Raw genomic sequence first — 25,259 nt, 5'->3', positions numbered from 1 at the left:
GGTTTATCGAGACTTTCACCAGTTTTTAGACGATTTTTTATCTGTGCAGCGACAACTTTCGAATGTGCTAGAACTACAGAATTTTTTAGAGTTATGGGTTTTTAAAAATTTCTATCAGGATTTCGAAACGTCGGGGGCACGCACACGTGAAACGGAAATGCGCTGCCACAGCGTTGGTAGTTCTTGCCATAATGCGCGTGCGTAACGCCATTACCGTTGAACCCCGCGAAAATTTAAACAGCAACGAGTAAACCTAACAACGCATTCTTGTTTTTTCCACTGCTTGTTATTTTTTAGGATTTACTTTTATAACTATGAATGCACAATTGGAAAAAAAATTTCTAGTGATTTGCAGTAAATGTATTTTTTTTCGATAGTCTTGTAACTGAAAAAGCTTTATTTGATTATCCTATATGAAAATATACCTTAGTACTAAAAAAAACAACTTATTTGAAATATTTATAGATCGATTTGCACAAACTCATTCTCGCAATAAGCCTACAAAAATATTCTATTTATTATTGGATACATAAAGGTTTCATAACAAACAAAAGAATATAAATTTATCTGAAACAAAAAGTAAACAAAACATAGATACATATTTATGGTTATACAGATCATTTTTTCTGTTGAAAAAATCAGATTACCCAAAAAGCAGAGTTCGAATTTCGCGCGTCGAAAGGTCTGTAGAGGTGCGCCAAGGTCATCCGAGTGTCGCCGTCGTCGTCGCAGAGCGAATCGCACAGCTGAGCAGAAGCAGCACGAAGAGGGTAGATTATTCAGCGAGCTGATAATCAATTTATCCGCCTAAAAATGATGCGAGCATCGCTTCAGTTCATCCGTCGGGTGGGCACCAAACCAGAAGATCAAACTAAGATCATCGGTGAGTCCATACACGTCACTTAAATTCGTCGACTCCTTTTGCGTCATTTCTCTGAACAAAAAACTGAAAGATCCTCTGCCAGCCTTATATAACACAAACATACTCCTATCTGTTTGATTTTCAGGCCCAACCCTGCAGCAATGGGTGTACAACAAAGCTGGATTCAACCAATATGGTAAGTTGGACTTTATCAAGTTTCTTTGTGTCAGAAGTTAGTGAGAAATGTTGCATGAGTGACTTAACCTCAATGATGAATATCAGGTCTGATGCGAGATGACATGATCCATGAGACACCAGTTGTTAAGGAAGCTCTGCGTCGTTTGCCCGAAGATGTCTTGGATGCAAGGAACTTCCGGATTGTCAGAGCTGGTTACCTCTGCTTGAGGAAGGACGTTCTTCCCAAGGAGCAGTGGACAAAGTTGGAAGAAGTGAGTGAAGCTGTATTTTTGATGCTAAGATTTATAAATGTGTAATAGTAGACTGCTTATATTTAAATTCTTTGGCAATTTTTATTTGATAAGAAATTTTGGTTTTACATATCTCGCGCTATTGTTAGTACATGAATTGATTGTGTTTAATCTTTACTCTTCAACAATCTAATTGTTATTAAGAAGCATTAAGCAAAGCTTTTCATTTAATGTATTCCCCTCAATAATGAAAACTTTTCTTTGTTTGACAGGATGTCATGTACCTCCAGCCATACATCAAAGAAGTTGAAGCAGAGATCGCTGAGAAAAAGGAGTGGGAGAAGGAATGAGCAGCTCTAGTACACCTCATCTGATGAGTGCAACATCTAGCTAAGAGTCATTTGCAATCTATTCTATTCATCTAAATATCGCATTACCTTCCTTTTCAGGGCGATTCTTGTACATAAAATATAATAATATTATAGAAATGTTGAAGAAAATGAATAAAATGTCTCATTAAAACTGAATCAGCTCAGAGTGTCTGCACCATGTTTATGAAACATAATTGAAGCAAATTGAGGAGTGACTAGTAGCTCTGCTATATTGCACAAGCCTGTGTCTGTGCTCTTATCACTTTGCTTGTTCTCGCATTAGCCTTGAAAACGTCATTAATTATATCCTTAAATATTGTTGTTTTTTTTTTAATTTTTTCATTGTTGATTCATTATTTTTTTATCTGAAAGAATTTATTAATTTTCACTTAGAAATTCATTAACGTTTTTATTTTCTCAATATTGCAAAATATTTCATTGTATTTCTCAATATGATGAAAAAAGATTCATTCAGCTGCAGACTCAATGCGTTATCTGCAGAAAATCGAATCCCCTTTCTAATTGAAAAATTGGATTTTAGCACTAGCACAATTAAACGTAAAAAGGGGATAAATCATCTTCTATAGGCAAAAACTGTCACAGTGTGGTAATCTCAGTATTGTAATAAATCTTCAAATCGTTGCCAGTTAAAATTATTCAGAATATAACGTCGTGAAAAAACGCTTTTATGGCAATTTTCGCTTGAAAATTGACGTTATCATCTTTTGTCGATCGTATTTACGTTATTTCAAATTTAACATCCTTTCGACGCTATTCACCCGCTCTTTTCACTAATCAATCACCAAAAAAGAGGGAAAAAAGGAATCAATCCCCTCTAAATCCCAATCCTCCAAAAGCTTCCTTTGCAAAAGCTCAAAGCTCTCTTGAATCCAAATACTCGCGGGCACTCTCGAACCTCCACCTCCTCTCGAGCATCGACGATCAATAAATCTGCAGCCGCGCAACTGCGGCCGACTCCATATCGTCCAGTAAAGCTCAGTTGGCGAAGTGGCGTCCTAGCGAGACGAGCTTTCGAGCAGAAACAGAGAGACTCGTGGGTTACGATTTGCCTGTGAGCATAGTAGTTTAGTAGGAGTATAAACCGTGTTGAAGAGATTCTGTCTGGGATCGACCAAGAAACCAACGTCAACCTGCCGTACTTACAAGATGTCGATATCAGGGGTATGTTGGAATTCATTTTTCTGTATACGAGTCGGTCTGGCTGAGACATACTTGCGCGATTTTTATCAAGCCTTTCGTCATGTGCGGTATGTTGGCGAGGGGTGAGCTTTTTTTGGTTGGGTGAAATGTGGCGGATGGATTTACCGGTGAAGTTTTTTATTATGATGCGAAATTGCAATTTTCTCATTTGCGTTTGTTTTATGGAATTTCGCAAAATTGTTTATGCACCATGCATACGTAGGTATGTTATTGCTTCGAGCTGATTATAGAATCACAAGCTACAGAGCTTGAATTGGAGCTTGAAAATGAAAACCTGTTTTCATCCGAAGCAATAGCTGATACGCTAGAGGCCAATATAGAAGAAAACGTCAGATAAAAATGAGCCAAAGTCGAGGGGTGACATAACTGGTCGGCGGAGAGCTTGCGCGAAAAGCTCGGCGCATGCGGCAGCCTGCAGTTAGTTTTTCGCCGACAATTTTTCGCGGAAAAACAAGTTTAAAAAATCGATACGTCCCAGCAACTGTGGGCATTCCGATATAGAACTGAATCAGTATATCAGATGTCTTATGGAATTTAGCACACTGTATCACTTGAGAAAAGATAAAGCTAGTATAGTTTTGGGGTTACCGATTGGGTCGTATACATGTGTGTTTTCCGGTGAAATTTAGGGTGGGTATGATGTAACAGGGTGACTTGAAAATTTTTAAACGTATATTAATTTGCTATTTTTTCGCAAGAGTATATAATTTCGCAGTAACAATTCTTAATCAATTATACGTTTTTCTGTGTATCAATACTATTTTTAAACATTATAGATTATTACTCGAAGACTATGACTACATTTATCCCAAAATATTAACTATTTTATTTTATGTATTGATTATTTTTATGTTTATGTCACGCGTTTTTTTTTTGTTGACCGCTTTTTGCGCCTAAGCAAATAAAACATACACTTTGTGACTCTAGTTCAAATTTACTCATAACTCGCAGTTCGTTGCATTAGTCAATATGTTTAATCTTAAAACTAATTCCATTGAACTTATGGTATATATATAGCATATTGTGTTTTTAAATTCACTCGACGCTCATGTGCGTGCAGGAACGGCTCTAAAAGAATTCGCATACATCTTTATTCAAATGAAGTGTGCGAAATGTTCAACAAAAAGTCCTAATACTTGAATTCCATCGCGTGTAAATAATCTATTATCAGCCGAATTCTCGACGATTTGCACATTCGATTCGAAGAGCAATGTCGCATATCGAATTCAGGTCCTAAGGATAAAACATTTCGAATGGATAATTAGACGCATCGCGTGATTTTCTACGTACGTGCGTTTGACCATTTATTAAACCATATAAATCACGTTGTCATGCGCAGGTCATAATTTATTATTTTTCTATCGCGTGTTTATATATTTAATCGATCATTTGCGTTAAGAAGGCAATACAGCGATGAGTTGAGCAATCAACCCTTAATAAAAATTCTAATTATAAACGCTCGATCGCACGAACGTCGTTTCTTTCTCATTATTCGCCAAATAATAACGAGGATACGAGAATAATAGGTATAATTTGACGCGGAGATCGACTATTCTTCCCGGGTTGCGATATTTTTTGCAACACCAAACGCTGCACAAAAGATTCATTTCATTTCGCTCTCAATCTCAAATTTTAAAACAAAAAGACTCGTCGACGCGTAATCAACGAAATTCCACGTAGCAAACAAGCCCGCACCTCGATCCTTTATGTTATACAATACGAGAAAACAGTATACTGGATATACTGGCGCGTGGATTCGAAAAATAAAATTACGCAATTGCGCAGAGCTTTTATAGTTGCAAAACGGAGCGTGACCGCGATGATTAAACAATGCGAATATATATAACACGTGCGCGCACACACATAAAGCCGTGACACATCAAAGCGGTCCAGCTGCACACGCGCGCGCTCACGGCGGATTCAATGACGGAATAATGCCTTTGCGGCTGCTCCCCGTTGCTCTCCGTCACATAAAAATGTACCTATACGGAAATGTTGTATATAATATGTCGTTTTTCATATGCGAACTATGCGAGAGGTACAAGTTTTGACGAATTCGATTTTTTTGTTTTTCGAATTCGAGCACATTAATATCTGCTGCTACATAGTTTCAACTAACAATAAGAGCAGAATAATGAGCTCGGATAATCTCGGTAATATCATAATACATATGGTATAAGTTTAATAATCGGATCGGGGTCAAGGATTAACGGAACACGGCGCGTGATTATAATACACCATGCGTTGCGCCCTGCAACGTTGTTCATTTGCAAGTTATTCCGCTTGTCGAAAGTTGCTGGCTGAAACAAACTCGCATGTGTGCATAAAACTACACGTGCATCGATTGAGATGAGTCCGTATATAGATTTACAATACGATTGGAAGTAATCGGCGAATTCGCACTGAGTATATTTATTTTTCACAGTGTGTAACACTCCCAATTGTCGAGAGAGATCCGAACGCGTAAGCATGCAAGAAGTCTAAATTTAGCTATTCTGTAAATTTGAAGCGACGAATCGCCTCTTCTTCGAATGAAAGCCTACGGCTTCACATCGAATCCCGCGAACGGAGATAAAAATATATGACCGCCTCGAAAATATTTCTCACAGACCCGAACGCGATTGGTCGTGAGCTCCAATTAAAAAAAAAACAGAATATTTTCGGCTGTACTCCTCGTTATTCCGCGCACGGACACCAGTTCTTTTCATGAATCTATATACGATGCGTGGGCGAGAAAAAGTTTAATTACACGCAGGCTTCCAAAAAGTTTTTCTTTCTGCAATGACGTCGGTTGTTTCGGCGCGAATGTATATCATTCCGGGAAATCAAAAATATACGTGGGAAAACTTTGCGAATTTATGTTCTATTTATACGCGCGCCGGATACATGTGCTATGAGAATAAGCATGAACAATTCGCCAGAGAGTGTGCGCGCAATTACAAATTTATAGCGGGTATTTTGCATTTTACGATTCCAAAGTATAATATAAATACTCTGCATTTCTTTCGTCTGCGAAGCTCAAATTCAAGGGTCGCAGCGACTTCTCGGGAGCGTTTTAAAAACGCGTTAAACTTCGAGGGGGTAAAAATTACTGCACCCTCTCTGATGTAGTGGCTCTTGAACTCGCTGAAAAAGTTTCTTACGCGCGTGTGCAGTGCAATATACTTACAACATTTATAAAGCTTTCCTCTACAATCAAAAAACCGTCCACGCTCTCGAAACGAACAAAAAAAGACAGTAGCAGGACCAACAAGTCCCGAAAAAATCCCAGCGAAAAAGCCAGCTCAACCGCAGGCACATTTCGATCCAGCGAATCTCTCCCTCTCGCCCCTATATCCCCTCGGAATTCTGCGCGCGCGCGCACCCCCTTGACCGGCGGCATGCGTTCACGTGTTCGCTCCGTGCAGCCCCGCAGCTGCGTCTGCGCGCGGCTCCGGCTTCCGTTCGCTCGCGTTTTCTCTCTCTCTCTCTCTCTCTCTCTCTCTCTCTCTCTCTCTCTCTCTCTCTCTCCGCACCTTTTGACTGAACCACGTTTTCCACTCGAGACTGCGCCGGTGTACTAGAGAGAGAGAGAGAGAGAGAGAGAGAGAGAGAGAGAGAGAGAGTGTGAGAGAGAGCAGTGTGTCCGGGAACAGTCGAGGCATCCATTGGAACAGGATTTTCTCGTAGAAAAAAGTGCGACGCGAGAAGATAAGCCCTGCGATATTGATGGACGGCGAGGGCTGCGGCATCGGAGCGTAGAGAATCGCGTGGATTTTTCGGCGGATGTCAAGGTACGACAGCCTCTGGCTCTTCTCTACTCTGCTTTACAATATATACATCTTCTTCGCGAAAAATAGACACAACGCGTGCGTGTGCATTCGTGTATTTGAGCGATCGACAGAAGCGAGAGTGCCGCAAGTATAGGCTGAAAATGTAAAAATGTCATGTGCATGCACATCAGCTGCAACTCTCCGCGCGCAGCTATCGATCGGCCAGCAAACTTCCTCTTTCTCTCTCCGCCCCATTTGCCCTGCGATAATCCAGACGTACATGCGCGCACACTATATCACCGGCTCGGCGGATTAACGCTCGTTTCTTGCTTTCGGCGACGATCGGGTACAAGTACACACGCCTCGAGCATACGGATCGTGGCTCGTTGTTCCTATATATATATATATATATATATATATATATATATATACAGGTGTGGGTATAACACGCGCGGATCGATCGAGGAGGGCGACGCGGCGCGGGGAAGGAACGAAGAAGGAGGTGGCGGACACGTTGTGCGCGACGATTGTTCGCTGCACTGCGGCGACGAGCTTATATACTTACACACATGCCGTGGGTGATCACTCGAGCTTCTTATTGCTTCCGCGGACGAGTTATTAGCTTCTATATCGCGGGGGGTCGAAGTTAGTTCGCGGATGATTGTGTTTATCGCGAGGTCGAACACGTGTGCGCCGTGAGTCGGATCGCAGGTGCTGGCTTCTGCCGAAGTGCGGCGAATCGATCGGGATTTCGAAGCGTTTGGCCAAGGCTTATGCCCGAGACGATTTATTCGTATTTCACCGTACGTATACGTCGGATTAACGCATCGATTAAACTTTCGTCCAATATAACGCGAATAATCGCGAGTGAGGCATTTCGCAATCGCAGCGAGCTGACGCGTTTACGCAATCGCAGCTTCGGCGGGGCGCAACTTTCAATTAAATAGCCCCGCGCACGGAGGTGACAAGCAGCTAATTAACCCTTTCGCTGCGCGTACGTCTATACATAAACAGAGCCGCGTCGAGTGTAGACGATTGATTTTTAAATTCCTCCGAGAGAGCTGGAGGAGCTCAATCTGGAGCATGACACCCATTCGTGTACGTGTACTTGTGCAAAAGAAAAGGCTCATCGTATCGCGTGCTGTGCAGTCGATCACACGCCCGATCGACTGAACAATCCGAAAACCCGAAAGAGATTTGATAAATAGTTACACATACGCACAACGCCCTAGTCTAACTCGATCAGCTTTCGAATTGCCGGGGGCAGACTCTTGTGTACTCCCTGTCAAAGGGGTCGATCTTTTAGGGGAGGCGACGTGCGAATATATGCAATGCGACGAAATTACAAGCAAGTGAAGGTTGAGTCATATGCTTGCTGAACTGCTGGTGCGAGTGTCAAGGTCTAGAATCACACTGAAAAGAAAAACACAGCCATGTTAACTGAACTCGCACCAGTAATCCGTCATTGTACGAAGAGTTCAGCAGTTTTAAAGAATCAGTTTGGTCGTTTTTGCTGGTGTCCCGCGTAAGCGACCAATTTTACGAGTCGCGACTCGCCAAAACTACCAGTGGCACACCGTTCTTCTTACTGAACAGTCGTTACGGTGGCAGAACGGTTAAAACTACCGGACTTTACAGCAGATACGACTGTGTTTTTTTTCAGTGCGTATACCTTACACTTTTGAGTCATCGCGCTAGTCGCGCCTCTCTCCGCGGTGGCATAAATCGAGCAGTGCGGAGTAGAACGTATACAGAATCGATAGCCAATTTCGCAGGTATCGGCGCGGGAGCCTCATTCCTTCCTTCTATGCTATAGGTATATATAACAGAGTAAACTGCTCGCGATGACGAATGGTCCGATCGTGACGCGGCGGAAGTTCGAAATTTCAATTTTCCGAGCGTACCGAGGGAAAAATGGTTTCACGATCGACCGGCCGTAATTAACGATTTCTCCGCATCCCGCAGCCGCGCCAATGTCACGGCACGGATAGACTCAATTTTCCGCACAAAGAGGCGCGTCTCCCAATTAAGCCCACGCGTCGTCGCGCTCCACAAACATCTAAATAATTCATCGCTGTAGATGAGCTCACCTCTCGTCAATCCGCGAATGCGCGGCAGACGTAACTGGCCGGCTCAATTGTGCCACGGCAATTAGCGCATTAATTCCGTCAATTCTCCCACAGATGCGGAAACCACGAATATCGGCTCTATCGGAGCCTCTAAAATCGTCGTCTCGTCTCCTGAGGACGAGTAGCAGCAGCAGCAGCAGTCATCAGCCGCGTGAGCAGCACCTTGTAGTCCGCCGGCTGGAGCCTCGTCTCGTCCTCCCGGCGGCCAGTCCGGCCGGCTGTCAATAATACACACACGCATACACCTTCTACCTCTCTCCCCCTCTCAGCTCTATTTTTCGACGTCTCTCACACATACATACACACACACACACACACACACACACACACATACACACACACACAAAGCTACTACCTCTACCCCTACATGTACAAAGGCTCGAGTCCGACCTGATGCAAGAGTGAGACAAACCGCGAGGGCTCGAGTGCTAGATCCATGTGTATACGTGTACTTAGCGCGCTCGTCGACGAGGCATCGTTTTTCCTGTACATTATAGCCTGAGATACAAGAGGAGGAGGAGGAGGTGCTATACCGCTGCTGCTGCTGCTGCTGTGCGAGGAGAGAATAAGCGATCTTCCATTGAGACGGAAAGAGTGTCGGCATCATGACTGCGGTGCCGTACGACACCAATCTCGTCTGGCTGGTGGTCGTGGGCTTCATCGTGGCGTTCGTCCTGGCCTTCGGCATAGGCGCGAACGATGTGGCCAACAGCTTCGGCACCAGTGTCGGGGCCGGTGTCCTCACAATCGTCCAGGCTTGCATCCTCGCCACTTTCTTCGAGGTCGCCGGCGCCGTCCTCATCGGATACAAGGTACGATTTTCCCGTCGATGCGGCTCCTTTGAGTGCCTCTCGTTTTGACACGCGTATTTCGAAATCTTCGCAGGTCTCCGACACGATGAGGAAAGGAATCCTGGACGTCTCGCTGTACGAAGGCCACGAGAAGGAGCTGATGTTCGGCGCGTTGGCGAGCCTCACTGGCTCGGCCATCTGGCTGATGCTGGCCACTGCTCTCAAGTTGCCCATCTCCGGTACCCACTCCATCGTCGGGGCGACCGTCGGCTTCTCTCTCGTCTGCAGGGGCACCGCGGGAGTGAGTTTCTTATTCCATTTCTTTTCGAGCGATTCGAGTCTCTTTGACGACGACGACAACTTGTCCTTAACGCACTTTTGCATCTGTCCTCCGGAAACCAGGTGAGATGGATGGCCCTCCTGAACATAGCGGCCTCGTGGTTCGCCAGTCCGATACTAAGCGGCCTTGTGTCCTCGTCGATTTTCTGGCTGATAAGAAAGTCCATACTGCGCTCTACCAAACCCCTCGAGCAGGGCCTCAAAATGCTGCCTTTGGCTTACAGTCTCACCATCGCCGTCAACGTGTTGTCCATAGCGCACGATGGGCCGAAGCGTGAGTTTACCTTTCTAAAGTTCTTAGATATTTTATATAGTTATTCCGATGTAGTGACCAACATTTCACCGTATCCTGTGATTAGATGCAGGAGTATTTATTGTTCCGAGAAGCTTTTGTGTTGTGCAATCCAGTTGTATCCAGTTTTTTCATAGAGATCCGTAGCCGGAATGCCTAGAAGTATTGTAGACACAAATATCGAATAATTGCGCTTCTCCGGCGGTCTGACGTCCATTAGAATTTAGTGTAACCATAATTGTCTTTGTAAATCTTCGTGTTACACGGTAGACAAATAGAATAGCGCTTGAACGTCCAATTAAATCGTTTTAACACTGAACGAATAAAAACATCCAATAGTGCTGATGCTGGACAAAGTCCCATGGTGGGGCAGCGTAACGGCGGCCCTGGTTGTCGGCATCGTCTCCGCGGGCGTGGTCTACCTGATCGTGGTGCCCTGGCAGCGCAAACGCATTATCCTGTCGCACAGCCAGGCGAACAACGGACGTCTGGCCGACATCGATGCAGCAGCCGACAATAAGGAGACCACTGCTCTCTCGGTCATATCGCAACGGGCTCAACCCGGTGGCGAGCCGCCCAGGTGAGAATCGACGGTTTTCTCTTTTTAGGAAAACCACTGGACCACGTCATTGTAACTTGAGATTTATTTATTGACGTTGTAGAGTACTTATTATGCTCCTTTTCTTTTCTGTGCACCCATTTAATTAGACTTTCGTTCCCCCCAATTCCCAGTAAACTTTTAGTAGACAGTAGCATATTATCTTGTATAATGCAGCTTTCCATCGCGTTTCCGCGCATAAAATTTGAATATACTAGATGTTTTACGTTCCTTACTTTGCTAGTTTAGTGCTGCTGTAAAGTGGAATCTACTCGGCATACTTTCGTAAGCGAGTGTATATCTTTATGATCAAGGCCAAGGTTGAAATAAGCTCATTGAGAATTTTTCAACAGTCTGAGAAATAAAAAAAAATTATCCACGTGTCTTTCGAGAAAATTGTCGCTTCACTTATTGACTGTGTGTTCGCGAAGTACTGATCTTATCCGGGGCCACTTTAAATTACCAGTGAAATGTAGAACAATTTTGTTTGCTCCTTACCTTCCTCTGTATGCCTATTCCTGAATAGAGAACTACTCCAGTCCATAAATAGATCTAGATTATTAGTTTTCTCTGTTGAATGTAAGAGTGTATTTTTTTCTTGGCTGGCGCACGCGTCCTCTGCAGTAAAAACTGATAAAACACTGACGTAATCTCGCACAATGGTGATATTTTTTTACTGGCCGAATCGATCATTCTAGATTCTAGGTCAGCAAAACTCGAGACACGAGCAGTGTACCAAAGATGAATTTCTCCAGATTTGCAATAGCTCTCGTTTCGAAGTTTATATCTATTGCCACAGTAGCATATCCATGTATAGTCTCCGCAAACAGTAAAATTCGCCTTTAAAAAAAACAGATCTCAAATCGGAAAAAATTCCTTTTCCAGAGGCCTTGAAGAGCCATCGAAGGGTCAGCTCCGCGGCAACAACAGCGCGAGTCCGCTGCTCCTATCAGCCGCAGGCGGTGACGCGGAGGCGTCTGGAGGGCACGCCCTGGACGAGGACGCGGTGCTGGATTCGGAGCACCCCGACGTATCGAAGCTGTTCGCCTTCCTTCAAGTCCTGACGGCGGCCTTCGGCAGCTTCGCTCACGGCGGCAACGACGTCAGCAACGCCATCGGGCCGCTCATTGCCCTCTGGGCCATCTACGCCGAAGGCTCGGCCAAGCAGGAGGCCGAGACACCGTTGTTGATTCTCTTGTATGGTGGTCTGGGCATATCGACGGGGTTGTGGATCTGGGGACGCAGGGTCATCGAGACGCTGGGACAGGATCTCGCCAAGATCACGCCCACCACGGGATTCACGATAGAGGTGGGTTGTATTGAGATGAAAGATCACGAACGAGTGGAGATGAGCGATTATAGTCAGACTAGTAAACTCAGATTCCTCGCCAGAAAATAATTCTTCATGTTTGAATCTTGTGAGAGCAGGTTGGAGCGGCAGTGACGGTGCTGCTGGCCAGCAAAGCAGGGCTGCCGGTCTCGACGACCCACTGCAAGGTCGGCTCGGTCGTCTGCGTTGGCTGGGCCTCCCAAGGTGGCAAAGGCGTCAGCTGGAGCCTCTTCCGGAACATCGCCTTCGCCTGGCTCATAACTGTGCCGATCGCCGGGGCTCTTTCCGCCGGCTGCATGTTCGTCTTCCGACACTTCATCGACGTCTGAGCCAAAAACACATTCGCTCGATTGTATTACACACACACACACACACACACACACACACACACACACACTATATTATGTATCGTTTACACAGCAGCACACACTTGTTACACGTATGCGCTTCGCAACTACTTGTGGCTGTGCACTTGGCGGTTGAATTTTTCGTTTGATTGTTTGAAGGAGAACCGTCGAGGCTTGCCGATTTTGACTTTGAAGGAAGACATACTTATCGTTGAAATTGGTATGCGCGCAAACACACACACACACACACACACACACACAAAATACAAATATACACTACTGTTGTCAATATCCGAAGGATAAGAATAATAATTGATTATTGAAAAAAGGAGCACATACTACACAGAAGCAGTAGGAGATAACTACGACTACAATAAAGAAGAAAACGAGAGAAAAAAACTAACGATGACGTTGACATGCAGTTTTCGTATGCGTTATCGCGATAGCAAAAGCGAAGGGCGGGCTAGGTGCATCCGCTTATTGACGATCAGGCCGTACGAACGACCTTTTTTTAGTTTAGTATCTTGTTTGCTTTTCTTATAACTCCGAATTTTTTCGTTCTATTTCATCTATTTATTTACTCGTAATATATTACACTTTTTATTAGCACAGCTGGTTGGCAAAATAGGTTTAGTGATTTTAAGTTTTCTTTCCTATACTGCACTGGTTGTCAGAGAAGTTACTACAGAGGCACTGCTTCAGACACGAAATTAGAGTACAATTTGCGAAACATACAACATATATGTATATGTACGTTTTCTGCATTATTCCATGTAAGGTATTTTTTACACATACGTACTTTGGTTCATCTGTAAATTCTTCTGTGATGGAAAGAATGCGAGATTACAATAGGATGATGCGCGCGGTGTTGAAGTGTGATGAATTTCTATAAGGTTTATTTTTACACTTTTTTATACGACACGCAAAACTTGTAACGATATACATATAAAGTACGTTTAATTGATATGTCTAAGGTTACCTGCCTAATTTGCATAAAATCTAAGCTATACCTACTACGATCATCAATCCAATTTATTATTCTTCTTTTTCTACTTGGCAGTGCGAGCTCGTTCTAAGTGGTATACGATCTTGCCGTCTCTCTGCTTATGCAAGATAATGTCTTATGTTAATATGGTCGTCAAGAAAAATAAAATTAGCAAAGAGCTGTTAATATAGCGATTACCAGAAGCAAGTAGTTGATCGAAGAATATGCTTCATAGTTAGACAACTGAATTTTTCGACGTGAATACTACGTAATGCATAGTTTGATTCATTGAGCTGGTGCTGAGTACCAGATCTGTCTCTGTCGAAGTATAAATTATTAGTTATTGAGATACCAGATTAATAATTTACGAGGGAAAAAGTATTACAATAGTTATATAAGTGTGAACAAAAAAAACTTAAAATTAATAAATCAAACGTGACTTAAGTGTGTGTGTGCGTGGGCGCGCGCGCGCGCGTGTGTGTGTGTGTGTGTGTGTGTGTGTGTGTGTGTGTGTTGAAGACGAGCTTATAATCAATAGTTTATAATTTACATTGACAGAGGAGGATAGACGATTTAGTCAAACTTAAAGTTACGATGCGATATACGACTTTATATACTTATATATATATATATATATATATATATATATATATATATATATATATATATATATATATATAAAATTTCCTCTTAGTTTAAGTTTTATCATTTCTATTTATATAGCATAGACGTGTGTAAATAGATGAAATACAATGCTGATTTCCCGATATTTTTTCTACACAAGCACCGTATGAAAGTATGCATACTCATATACACCTATACAAATTACGCTCTAAAATGAGAAAACTAAACAAAGTCAGTGTCAATAAACGATGCATCTACCCGGCTGTACACCGTTATATTATTAACTAATTATTATATAACGTTTACTGTAAAATTAACTGTTGTTGCTGTTATGTCGCGCTGTCATAACAACGCGCGCGCGTGTCCGTAGCTTCTCTCTTGCGCGTAAGTACAAGATGGGAGGGGATAAGGGAGATTGGTTTTTCGGGAATCGATTGTGAGTATGAGTGAGTGAGAAAGAGAGAGAGAGAGAGAGAGAGAGAGAGAGAGAGAGAGAGAGAGAGAGAGAGAGAGAGAGAGAGAGAGAGAGAGAGAGAGAGAAACGCCCGTTGCTATAGAGATGATATGGTGCGAGTGATAATGAGCCGACGTGAATTGAAACAAGCGTTGCTTGATTGATATACTAACGACTCTAAACCTAAGAGCGATTCAACGATGAGATATATTATTTTTTAAAATAAAGTGCTTTCATTTGAAGTCGTGATGTGTTATTTCTGATACAAGTATCTGATTTTGGATTTGAGAGGAAAGGACAGTCATGGAGAGTCTGCCACTGTTGCCCGGATTCAGTTTCTCCGGCTCTGAGTCTATGGTATGTAGAGATTTAGTTGTAATTCAAAGTACCAGAGGCTGCAGTACTTATACTTTTTCTATAAGATAACGACATAACCCCGTGAGATCGAGTGAGCCGAGTCAGTGCGTGATTAAGTGACTCGAGTAATGCTTAGGTCAGACAGATATACCTAATACTTGTTTAATTAGTAGGGTAATTTGGAACTTTGAATTACAACGCATACCGCGTAAAGATGTAATAAAAATCGAGGTGTTATTTGTAATGGTTACATATTACGGTCAGTCCAAAGATAACAAGCTGAAGCAGAAACTGAAATTCATGAATGGATTTCGTGTGATACACGATGGCCACGACCCGAACGATTTTTCAAGCAGCACTAAGCATGACGTCGAGTAAGTAAACGATGAAGTTACGCGAAGAACAGAAACGGTAGACTACACTGAAATGTTCTCTACATTATCTTAAAAAAAAAAATGTTACAGAGGTACACAGTTATTATATAATTACACAGCAGTATTAGATAAAATCTCAAGCGTACGAATAACTAGTTTCGAAATTATAAGCAGTTGAAAAGAATAATATGATGAATTACTTATAAAATACAAAAAATAGCGATGTAAATGTGTGTGCAGTCCTACCTACGTGTGAGACATTTATGTGGAACTTAAAATAACACAGAAGTAATACACTGCGTCAGTGCATTGATAAATATTGTAATTCTATCTACTATTCGCTCTCTAGACGAAGACAAACGCTCAAAGATAGAATAAAACAAACAACCAGTGTCAGTGTCTAAAAATTAGTCTCAGACTTTCGAATCAAAATATGTACCACACATATATTTTTTTAAATACACACACGCCATACGGAGCCACGATGATGTATAACATTTTAATGAACACACATCGATATTTTTATTACATACACAGCAGCTATAAGTACATACACGAGAGCAGAAGTGCATAATATGTCGTTTATTTTGATATAATAACATAATAGATCAATATACACGAGATGAAGCTCATACGAGTATATAAGTATATATTTTGTTGAAAAAGGAAGAACGAGAAGAGTGGAATAAAAGGAAACAATACAAATTGTATCGCATAATTTTTGTAAAACCACATTTTGAATAATAAAATCGTGCCAATTTCAACTTTTTCGAAAACCGTGCTGTGTCTGCCTACGTTTATTCTATACGCCGGATGCTGCGTTGAGCCGAGCTCTAATGGAATATCGCGCAAGGGTTACACCGCGTGTGATTACTGGAGGGTCAAGGTCGCGCTACACGTGCCCTTCCGAATGCAAGCACGTGTATTATTACACACTGTGTGTGTGTACCTAACGGAGTGTGTTAATTAGATGTGTGCAGGATCGATTGGATTTTCTTTTGTCGCGCGTTGTGTAAACGATAGCAAAATAGGGGTTTTATCTTATCGTTGAATATTTATTTGTCCAGTGTAGTCTACCTTAAAATAGCTTGTGAGGTATTATTCTTAGACTTCTTATCTTCTTTTAGCAATAAAGCTGTATAAAAATTGTTTCTTTTCTTTTATTTTGCTGGCATATACTATCTTATGTGCTTTTCGTTATTTTATAACATTAATAAAGTATTATAAAATAAGTTAGTAAGGCAAACTTTTAAACTCCATTACATAAAAAAAAATTTTGAATTTCTCATAAAAAGGTTCGATCCATCGCTGACCTACGGTCGTCGCAAGCCATTCAACCATTACGAGCACCAGCGTTTCGTCCCTCATTACGCCCTGTTCTCTCGCAAGTGTCTGAGCTTCGATGCCTACTCCCGCCAGGGTATCTTCGGCTCCCCGGCTGAACAGTGGAGAGTCAGACGAGTCAAAATCGTTTATTATCTGGAGGATGACACGATGACCGTGACGGAGCCAAAGCTGGAAAACGCTGGTTTCAAACAAGGGAAACTCATTAGAAGAGATAAGGTTCCTAAGTGGCAGGACCCCGAGGGCAGATGCTACCATTGGAAGGACTTTAATGTTGGAATGAATATCAGTAAATTTTACAGGAATTTGATTGTTGATTTTCGCGGTGACAAATCAAAGAAATCTCATGGTATAGTTTTCATACAAATAAACATTCCAGCAATTTACGGCGTGGTTTACCGCATCTACGACTGCGATGCCTTCACCCGCGAGTTCCTGATGAGCCAGGGCATCGACGTTTCCGATCCGGAAGACGTTCCCCCGGATCCCTACCTTCAAAACCGTTTTCTTCAAGAGCAACAATCTGCCCTCAACAGCACCAAAGATATCAGCCGATCTCTAGCCGATGGCAGACGTTACCGATTCCTCGAGTACGACGGCATGATTCTTTCGTTCGACGCCAGCTGGAACGACGACATCTTCAAACTGAGGTACTTCCTGGCTGATGATACCATTGCCGTTTGCGAGGTCAGAAGACCGAATGATGGAAAAGACAGTGAGAGAGGCTGTCTGCTGTTGAAGAGGACGAAGGTGCCGAAGAACTGGAAAGTCCTTCCGACCAACTATCCGAGTGCGTATCTGGAAAAGAGCGATGAGGAGATCAGAGAGTTTTACTCGCCGTGCGATTTGAAGGTGTGTAGGCGTTTTTTTTATTTTAAAATTTGATGATAAACGGACTTGATCTGACGATATATTCAGATTATAGTCTTAAATGTAATAAATACATCTCCGAGTATCAAACTCTATATCCGAAGGGAAAACTTGTAAACATCAGTAGATATATTCCCAGTGTGGTCAGCCACGCCTAGCCACAAGTCAGAATCATATCGATTCCCCTACATATATTTATTACTTACACACGCTCACCAAAATCGAAGCAAACAAATTAATGGCTTATCGCCAACGACTCAACAGGTGGGCGAGACCGTCTTCATCTTCGGCCGTAAATTTCTGCTGCACGGCTGCGACCCTTTCACTCGTCGTTATTACTCCTCGATGCTTCGGTTTAATCAGCCACCTCGTATTCCTCTGCCCAACGAGTCGACTCCGTCCGATTATGCTCCAAAACCTTCAACAGCGAAATTGGATCCGGACGAAGAACCGAAGAAGGACCTGATCCGTCGTCTCTACAACTTTCCGAAGAAACTTCGTTACAGCCTGTGTTTGGACGCAGTTCGTCGCGAGGACGAAGGACGCCAGTTCGTCCTGGAGTACAGTCTGGCCGACGGTACCATTCGCATATGCGAATTCGCGCTGAGAAACTCCGGGAGAAAAGGTGGATGCTTCCTGGGCTGGATTAGAGTCCCCAAGCCTGGGACTGAGGAGTACTACACCCCGGAGGACTTTGCTATCGGGAGTAGATTGAATGTATTTGGACACTGGTTCATAGTCACGGGAACGGAGCCGTTCGTGTACAAGTACATGAGAGCAAATCCGCAGAAGTTCAACGAAGAGCTAAGAAGGGGTGTGAGGGAGTATCTGAAGGAGAAGGGCTGGATCGACGCTGAAGAGGGACAGGTAACGTGCGAAAAAGTCGACGTAGAGCAGAAGAAAGAGGAGGAACATGTTTGCGGGGTCGAAAAGGCTAAGGAGATTACAGGGGCCAAGGATTGTTTATGATTTGTTACGAGATTCTCGTAATGCTCGAGTATACATTGAAAGAGATTTGCCTGCTTTGAATGATAAAATTTACAGTTTGCATACCCACTATACATTGTAAAACAACGGTTTTTTAATTTGCATACAACCCTGAGTAGCTTTTTGTGTATTAACAATTAAGTATACTAATGCCCAATGTAATTTCGATCGGCAGGTATTGTCAAACAAATTTTTGATATTTCTTAATAAGTATAACTTAAGTTTAGTTTGATAAAATGATTGATTAGTGCGCGCAGAATAAATCTAAAAGATTTTATGTAACACGCGAACGATTTTTGCGTTTTTCGTACCTATTAATAGGGACTAAAGTGACTCTTTTTTGACCGGCGGGCAAAAAAGTTATTTTAGCGGGTAATAAAAACCTTTATTGCCCGCATATTCAAACAGCGGGCAATAATGGCCTTTATTGCCTGCTAAAAAGTCTTTATTGCCCGCAAAATTTTTTTTTGTAATTTTAAAAAAAAAGTTGATTTTGATAAATTTGCATTATTTATTTATTTTATATAATGTTTGAACAAGACAAGAGCACGGTTGCCGTGTCAAAAAATAGTCACATCAGTCCCTCTTAACACGTACGAAAAAACGCGAAAATACGTCCGCGCGTTACATAAAATATGGTGTGCACCAAGGGCTAAGTGGGCTTTTTGGCCTCGTGGATTTTGCAGTACTCGTCTGCGGCTCGTAAACGCCCTCGCCTTGACTCGTACTGCAAAATCCACACTCGGCCTAAAAAAGCCCACTTTACGCCCTTGGTACACAATATACTATTGTTTCGTTTTGTGCAGAAATTCTAACAAAATTTCTTGTTTTAAATAAGTAAAGAAAACATACAAATAATTTTATAGTCACGATTTCACAATGATTGAACAAAATTTGAAGTAAAAGTGAAGAAAAAAAAACAAAATAAATAATATTATCAGAAAAATGTATTATTTTTCTTTCATAATAACTCGTGAGTGCGATATGAAATTTGGCTTTTCAATTTGACTCCTTTAGAAAAAAAGCTAAAAATTTTACTTAAATACGTGTCGCTTATAAAGACTTCAGCCAAGCAAGAGGCTCGTAGAAATTATAAAAATAATTAAAAAATCAGTATGGATAACCTTTAACATAACAAATAAGAAATGACAAAAGTATGACGTTAATTTGAATATACTGTATAAGATAAATCTGTCAACGTAAGAATTTTTCCTTTATTTCACGCAAATCAGAAACGGCACAACGGAATTTCACACCGCTGTTCGCCATCGGAGTTAGTCTCTCCTCTCGTGCACACACTCGTCTTTTCTTTTCAACTTTTTTTACAATCAACAATCAAACTGCTACATGCTGGGAAACCGCTACAAGTAATCGAATAAAATTAACATTTATCATCGATTTTTCTACTCTAAACATTGTAAGATAAAGGCGAAATACAGAAGATTTTTTCCTCAGAAACAATAGCTTTTTAATTTTAAACAACATAGTATCTAGCGTGTCACTCACGTAATTGTTTTTTTTTAGTTTTTCGTCATTTATCAAACGCGAAAAAACTTTACAACTGCTAGGAACGACGATATAATTCACTCATTTATTTTCGTTTTTTTTCTCATCTTCATTAGCTTGAATTTTTTCTTTCTTTCCTTTTTGTTAGAGATGTATGGAGATTAAAGAAAAAAGAACAATCACAAAAAGTTACCTTGATCGCTTGCGCAGAATTGAAGAAATTCTTAAACTTATTATCAAAACATGTAAAAGTCTGCTCCGAACGTGCGAAGCATGAGGAAGAGACTGAGAGACAGAGACGCACAAGTTTAGTATAAAAAGATATCATTCGTCGCTGGAAAGCTTCACTACTTTTTACTTCATCTTTTTTTAATCCCTTTTTTAAAAACGTAAACTTGCTTAAGAAGTTACATTTTTCTACACAGTTTTAAGAGAAAAATAATAACAGATATCGTTAACAATAAGAATTGTGTCGCGTGAGGTTTGTTCACAAAAAGTTACAATGATTATAATCAATCACCATCATTGTTATTATCATCATCATCGATCGCCTCGCAGAAGTACAGATAACACGACTTGGTAGTTTTCTTTGCTTTGCTGTGTTCTATCTTTTTTTATAAATTTATTTTATACTTCAGTAATATGTGTTTCTCTGTGTTTTACATTACTCTCAGTACAATAATCATTTCCATTTAGGTATACTCGTTAAATATATACCTATACTTGCATTCTATTCATACGCCGGCACCGTCATTTATGTTTACGTTTGTGTATATGTGTACATTTCTGTATTCGTTAATTTTTCTTCTTCGTTTATTTCAAATCTCGTGTCCGTAGAAGTTTCAAAGTATAAATTGATAATAAAGTCAAACGACACTCTTTTACAATAATCGCTCGCTGCGCTTATATATATAATTTCTTCAAACATTTTCAACAAAAGTACGTTCATCAAGCATCATACAAGAGTTAGTGTCCACATCGTGTCGTAGTATTACAGTTCGCCCTTATGCGATTTTCTTCATTCCGCTTATCTTCGTAAATTAATCAATCGGTGTCCTGTTTGCCTTGTGTTATGCATTTTAACTTATTTATATTTATTCATATACATATATCTTTTTTTGCGATTTTTTTTTGTTCTTTTATCTATAATCAAGTTCAAATCGTTTGCATTTTAATAAACACCATTTAGCAATAGAGTCAAAGCACATAATGACGACACCACCGCACTATTAAACTCTTATCATCTTTCAATGGTACCCTCCGGCTGCTGCTTCTGGTCCATCTAGCAATTATTTTTAAATAAAATACAGGATTACTTGCAAGGCTCAGCGCGACGCTAATTATTATCATTGTCATCATCGTCAGTAGCGACTTTGTCAGGACCGGTCTTTTTCTGATTGTGGCGTCAAGTTGAAGTAGTCCATTACTCGGAAAAAGCGAAGAGATAGTATAGCTCATTCCCTTTCGTCGAATACTAGCGTATGTAGTAACGAGTTTCTCAACCAGTCGCTGCTACTGACGTGAGCCTCCTCTTCCTCTACCACGGTGATCTCGATCCTTGAGTAAATAAAACCAAAACATTAACACTTATCTTTTCATGAATATTTAAGATAGAAAAAGGATGAACTTACTCTGCGTTGATAATGCGGATGATGGTGACTGGGCGGTCCATGATTATGGTCCCTGGGCGGCATGTCGCCTGGATGGGGTCCCCTGCCGGCACCGACTCTGTTGTTAGATGGCGGTATGTGCTGCATGTTTGGCGGTGGTCCCTTACGCTGATCCTCCTCCGCTTGGCGTCTTTCATAATGACCAAAATCATCGAAAATACTCGTCGAGTGTCGATAGCTATGGAGAATGCGCAGAACCTGCACTCCCTTGGCGTGCGGCACCTCCTGGGCATCGCGCGAGTTCGTCACTGGCTTGTTCTCGTTGTTTTCAAGCTTGATGTGGCGTAACTGGACATTAGGTACGTCTTTGACATAGATCCAGCGTACGCGAAATTGGCCCTTCCACTTGTCCTGCGACCAGACCGAGCTATTGCTCTTGTAGTCGACCGAGGAGACCATCTGAGCCATACCACAAAAGTGTCCTGAGCCGTTGACCGAGAAGAAAAGATAAAGAGGCGCAGAGTCACGTGAGGCCTCGCGGTATGCTTGATCCAGTCGCTTGTTGCCATGCTCTGTACTGCACCAGATCTCGTACTTTATCGATCTGTGGATGTCATCTTCTGAGTAGGACTTGATCACGAAGAACCGAGCACCTGGCGCCGTCTGGTCAAACTCCACCGGATTGTAGTCGTTCTTCACCTTTAGTTCGTCTAGAACCGGGTGTGACATGTTTTGAGAAGTCTGGAGCTGCATCTGCTGTTGCTGCTGCTGTTGCTGCTGCTGTTGATGCTGATGCTGAGGCTGGCTTTGCAGTGGATGCTGATTCTGCAAGAAACGTTTATTGTTACGGGTAAATCCAGTATTATTTTCTTTTTCATCTACCAATGGCTTTTGTAACTATACAAGCAAATTACTCCTGAAGTATTTAAGGTTGTAAGGATCAAAGTTACATTAATTTCTAAGCCTAATGAACTGAAGATTGATTATTTCTACAGTACAACTGGTGGCGTACATTCTGATTAGGCGGCTGCTGCGGCGGGAACTGCTGATGGTGCATCTGCAACTGTGCCGAGGGTGAGGGCGGGCTCTGGGGTTGCCTGTTCCAGCAGGTGCCGACCGGTGTTCCTCCAACCGTGGCCGGTGGTCCTCTCTGCTGCTGCTGTTGCCTCTGCATAGCTGCTGCTGCAGCTGGGGTTGGCTGGGGTGACGGTAGGCCCGGCTGAACTGTCGGCGGCGAAGGTGGCGGTGGCGCCTTGGGCGGCGGCATCGAGGCCTTACCTTCGCCCCAGGTACCGATGTCCATGTTGTGCTTGCCCGGGATGATGGGTGGTGGAGCGATGCCCGTCTTTTTCTTGGTGCCCTGGGTCGATGAGAGCGGTGGCACCGGCTTGGCCGGTTGGCTCGCTACGCTCGCCCATGTTATCTTGCGCGGCTCCTTGGGTTCGAGCTTGGCCGGGACGGTTTGGCTCGACACCGGTGCAACCTGCTGCTGCTGCTGCTGTGGAGGAGGTGGTAGCTGCGGTTGCTGTTGCTGCGGTGGTGGCTGATCTTGCCTCTGAACCTGAAAGAACATGGCGCTCATTATTGGGAATGTATTAGGTATTCTGGAAGTATTGATTTTCATGCACTTTGTAGCCCATTGTTTCAGTGCTATTTTCATTCCGACTTTTTCGACTGAAATATTGATGTATCTCTGTATTTAAAAAATGGATGAGTTATTTTCTCTGGAGATAAAAAGCTTAGTAGCAGATAGATTTATATAAACGTTTCAGTGGGCTTGAAATGTTGAATAGAAAAATGTTTTCTTCAAGAGAACCAATTGTGATAATGACTATTACATTCAGTCTTTCCAACCAATACTCACCTTACTGCCAATAGATAGCCCCTGAACTCCCTGCTCTATTGCCTTGTTATCCCCGATGCTAGAGGCGCCATAGCTGTCCCCACTGCGATGCTGGTAATAGTCCTCGTATCTGGCCTTTCTATTAGGAGTGCCCCAGGCACTGAAGTCACCGTTTCCATGAAAATAGTTGGGGAAAGTGGGCTGACCAAAGTTTCCAAAGCTACCTCCTGCATTGGTGGAAAATACCCCTTCCATGCCATAGGCATCATGGCTCATCTGTCCTCCATAACCAGGTAGAAAAGTTACAGGATCAGTACCATTGGACCAGGTGCCATCTCCAGCACCAAAGGTCTGATACTGGAATGAGGTGCCTGCGTAATACGGGCTATAGTGGTCATTGCCACTGCTGCCAATGGGATAGCTAGAGTGGTGCTGAGTGCTGTTGCCGCCTCGCCAAGACTCAAAGCCAATGTCTTCCCCAGTCGAGTGATCGCCAGGCTGCTGATGTTCCTTTGGACCATTGCTCACTGCACACAGAAAAGTACACTCTGTAAGTAATGGTAGACAATGTAGCATTCAATGAGAATTTTTGACAATTCTTATCTAAAATGTCAAGTTGTTTTCCTGAACAGCTGTTCACTCTATTGTTTACATAAGCAATATAAACATTGCTACATCTCTCAGTCCCATGATATCTTGCTTGTAACTATAACTCCAGCTCCAAGTCAGAAAAATTCTCACTGAATCTTCAGAGTACTAAGTAGCTGCTTCCATATATAGCAATCAAGGGAAAACTATCTAACAAAGGGCAAGACTACTACTCACCTTGACTGTTGGATTGCCCTTTCATCCGCTGCATTCCGTAGCATGGAAAATCATACAAAGTCCTTCCCCGAGTCTCCGCGCGAAACACTTCCTCCTCCTTCGCACAGAGAAACAACGACGATACGGACGCCGGCGGCGCAGTGGAAGACGTATGTCGTCTTCGTAGTTATTGTGTGCTAGGCTGCGACCCGGGAACTACGGCTGCTGCACCGCAGTGCTCCAGTTGACATAACCTCAGCACCAATTATCTCTGTATACTACTCGCACTGCACTATGTGTGTGATTGCGCGGACCGTCCTCGGGAATAATAATTTTACTGCGATGAAGAGAAAGAAAGAGAGAGAGAGACACTCGCCCACGCGCGTCGTCCTGCGCCGCTATCAGAGTCCGTCTCTCTATGCACACGACGTATACACCGCGAAGAAGATGGTGCCCTTGTCCTGTCTGTCCGCCTCGTCTGCGCGTCTCTCCGGTGTAAGTGTAAGTATCGTAAGTACTCGGGTCGATCAACCGGAGAAGAGAACGAGTACCAGCAGTAGCGGTACGTGCGTCTGTCTGTGTGAGCGGCTACTAGCGAACGGTACAGTCTCCACTCCAATCCACTCGGCGACGTCGATGTGGTTAGAAACTACGGTGAAAACTGACTGTGTGGGTGTCTACGCACTGATGTGTATATATATATATACATAGCGATTATTTCCGCGGAATCGCAGTGTTGTATACTTATACCTATACGTATGCGATAAGTGTATTATATGTATATATATATATATATATATATATATATATATATATATATATAGAGCTATATATGAGTATGCAGCGCTGATACTCGGCGCCTCGAGGTGGCGCCTTTCGCGCTTTTTGCGCGAGTTTGAATTACGTATAGAACATACAAGCAACGAATATAGACTTCCTATAGAAGAACGGTTCGTATAGCGGCGAGGGGGCAGAAAGCGGTAGTTCGGTACGCTCCGCGAGATGGCGACAGCCATCAATTTCTATCGTGCTGTCTCTCTA

At 42.6% G+C, this 25,259-nt stretch overlaps 4 protein-coding genes and 1 long non-coding RNA gene across 9 annotated transcripts; 3 read left to right on the top strand and 2 right to left on the bottom strand.

Moving 5' to 3' along the window:
* The first annotated feature begins 20 nt into the window (after window positions 1-20).
* Uqcrb (ubiquinol-cytochrome c reductase binding protein) lies at window positions 21-1,817 on the top strand. Of its 3 annotated transcripts, none has more exons than XM_032598767.1 (5): window positions 21-247; window positions 643-883; window positions 1,008-1,058; window positions 1,145-1,311; window positions 1,563-1,817. In XM_032598767.1, exons 2-5 carry the CDS (start codon window positions 814-816, stop codon window positions 1,638-1,640), a joined length of 366 nt encoding a protein of 121 aa, XP_032454658.1. In that variant the 5' UTR covers window positions 21-247; window positions 643-813; the 3' UTR covers window positions 1,641-1,817. The 3 variants fall into 3 exon arrangements, with proteins under 3 accessions (XP_032454658.1, XP_032454657.1, NP_001165807.1); XM_032598766.1 differs by lacking the exon at window positions 21-247 and adding an exon at window positions 286-535; NM_001172336.1 differs by lacking the exon at window positions 21-247 and having other exon boundaries at window positions 763-883.
* An 828-nt stretch (window positions 1,818-2,645) lies between these two features.
* Window positions 2,646-13,434, top strand: LOC100117964 (sodium-dependent phosphate transporter 2). 2 transcript variants are annotated; one of them, XM_001602016.5, is made up of 7 exons: window positions 2,646-2,843; window positions 8,818-9,575; window positions 9,649-9,855; window positions 9,957-10,167; window positions 10,525-10,765; window positions 11,669-12,092; window positions 12,212-13,434. In XM_001602016.5, the coding sequence occupies exons 2-7, from the start codon at window positions 9,369-9,371 to the stop codon at window positions 12,440-12,442; spliced, it is 1,521 nt and encodes a 506-aa protein (XP_001602066.1). In that variant the 5' UTR covers window positions 2,646-2,843; window positions 8,818-9,368; the 3' UTR covers window positions 12,443-13,434. The 2 variants fall into 2 exon arrangements, with proteins under 2 accessions (XP_001602066.1, XP_008208754.1); XM_008210532.3 differs by lacking the exon at window positions 2,646-2,843 and adding an exon at window positions 6,465-6,655.
* A 679-nt stretch (window positions 13,435-14,113) lies between these two features.
* LOC100118000 (EF-hand domain-containing protein 1) lies at window positions 14,114-19,565 on the top strand. The gene is made up of 5 exons (XM_008210534.4): window positions 14,114-14,880; window positions 15,145-15,254; window positions 16,550-16,887; window positions 16,978-17,450; window positions 17,733-19,565. Exons 1-5 carry the CDS (start codon window positions 14,827-14,829, stop codon window positions 18,435-18,437), a joined length of 1,680 nt encoding a protein of 559 aa, XP_008208756.1. The 5' UTR covers window positions 14,114-14,826; the 3' UTR covers window positions 18,438-19,565.
* LOC116417155 lies at window positions 14,760-17,205 on the bottom strand. Its single transcript, XR_004227428.1, has 2 exons — window positions 17,091-17,205; window positions 14,760-16,779 (listed from the first exon to the last, which is right to left on the bottom strand). It is a non-coding gene; the product is annotated as an uncharacterized LOC116417155 (long non-coding RNA).
* Window positions 19,566-19,649: 84 nt separating the features above from the next.
* LOC100118033 (YTH domain-containing family protein 3) lies at window positions 19,650-24,900 on the bottom strand. Of its 2 annotated transcripts, none has more exons than XM_008210536.4 (5): window positions 24,240-24,900; window positions 23,436-23,962; window positions 22,584-23,132; window positions 21,593-22,396; window positions 19,650-21,518 (listed from the first exon to the last, which is right to left on the bottom strand). In XM_008210536.4, the coding sequence occupies exons 1-5, from the start codon at window positions 24,271-24,273 to the stop codon at window positions 21,474-21,476; spliced, it is 1,959 nt and encodes a 652-aa protein (XP_008208758.1). In that variant the 5' UTR covers window positions 24,274-24,900; the 3' UTR covers window positions 19,650-21,473. The 2 variants fall into 2 exon arrangements, with proteins under 2 accessions (XP_008208758.1, XP_008208759.1); XM_008210537.4 differs by having other exon boundaries at window positions 23,436-23,941; window positions 24,240-24,898.
* Between the last annotated feature and the right edge of the window lie 359 nt (window positions 24,901-25,259).

The sequence above is a fragment of the Nasonia vitripennis genome, chromosome 4 (assembly GCF_009193385.2).
Source record: "Nasonia vitripennis strain AsymCx chromosome 4, Nvit_psr_1.1, whole genome shotgun sequence".
Classification (NCBI taxonomy): Eukaryota; Metazoa; Arthropoda; class Insecta; order Hymenoptera; family Pteromalidae; genus Nasonia; species Nasonia vitripennis.
The sequence above is the reverse complement of the archived record's forward strand: the minus strand, read 5'-3'. Positions and strand labels throughout refer to the sequence as shown.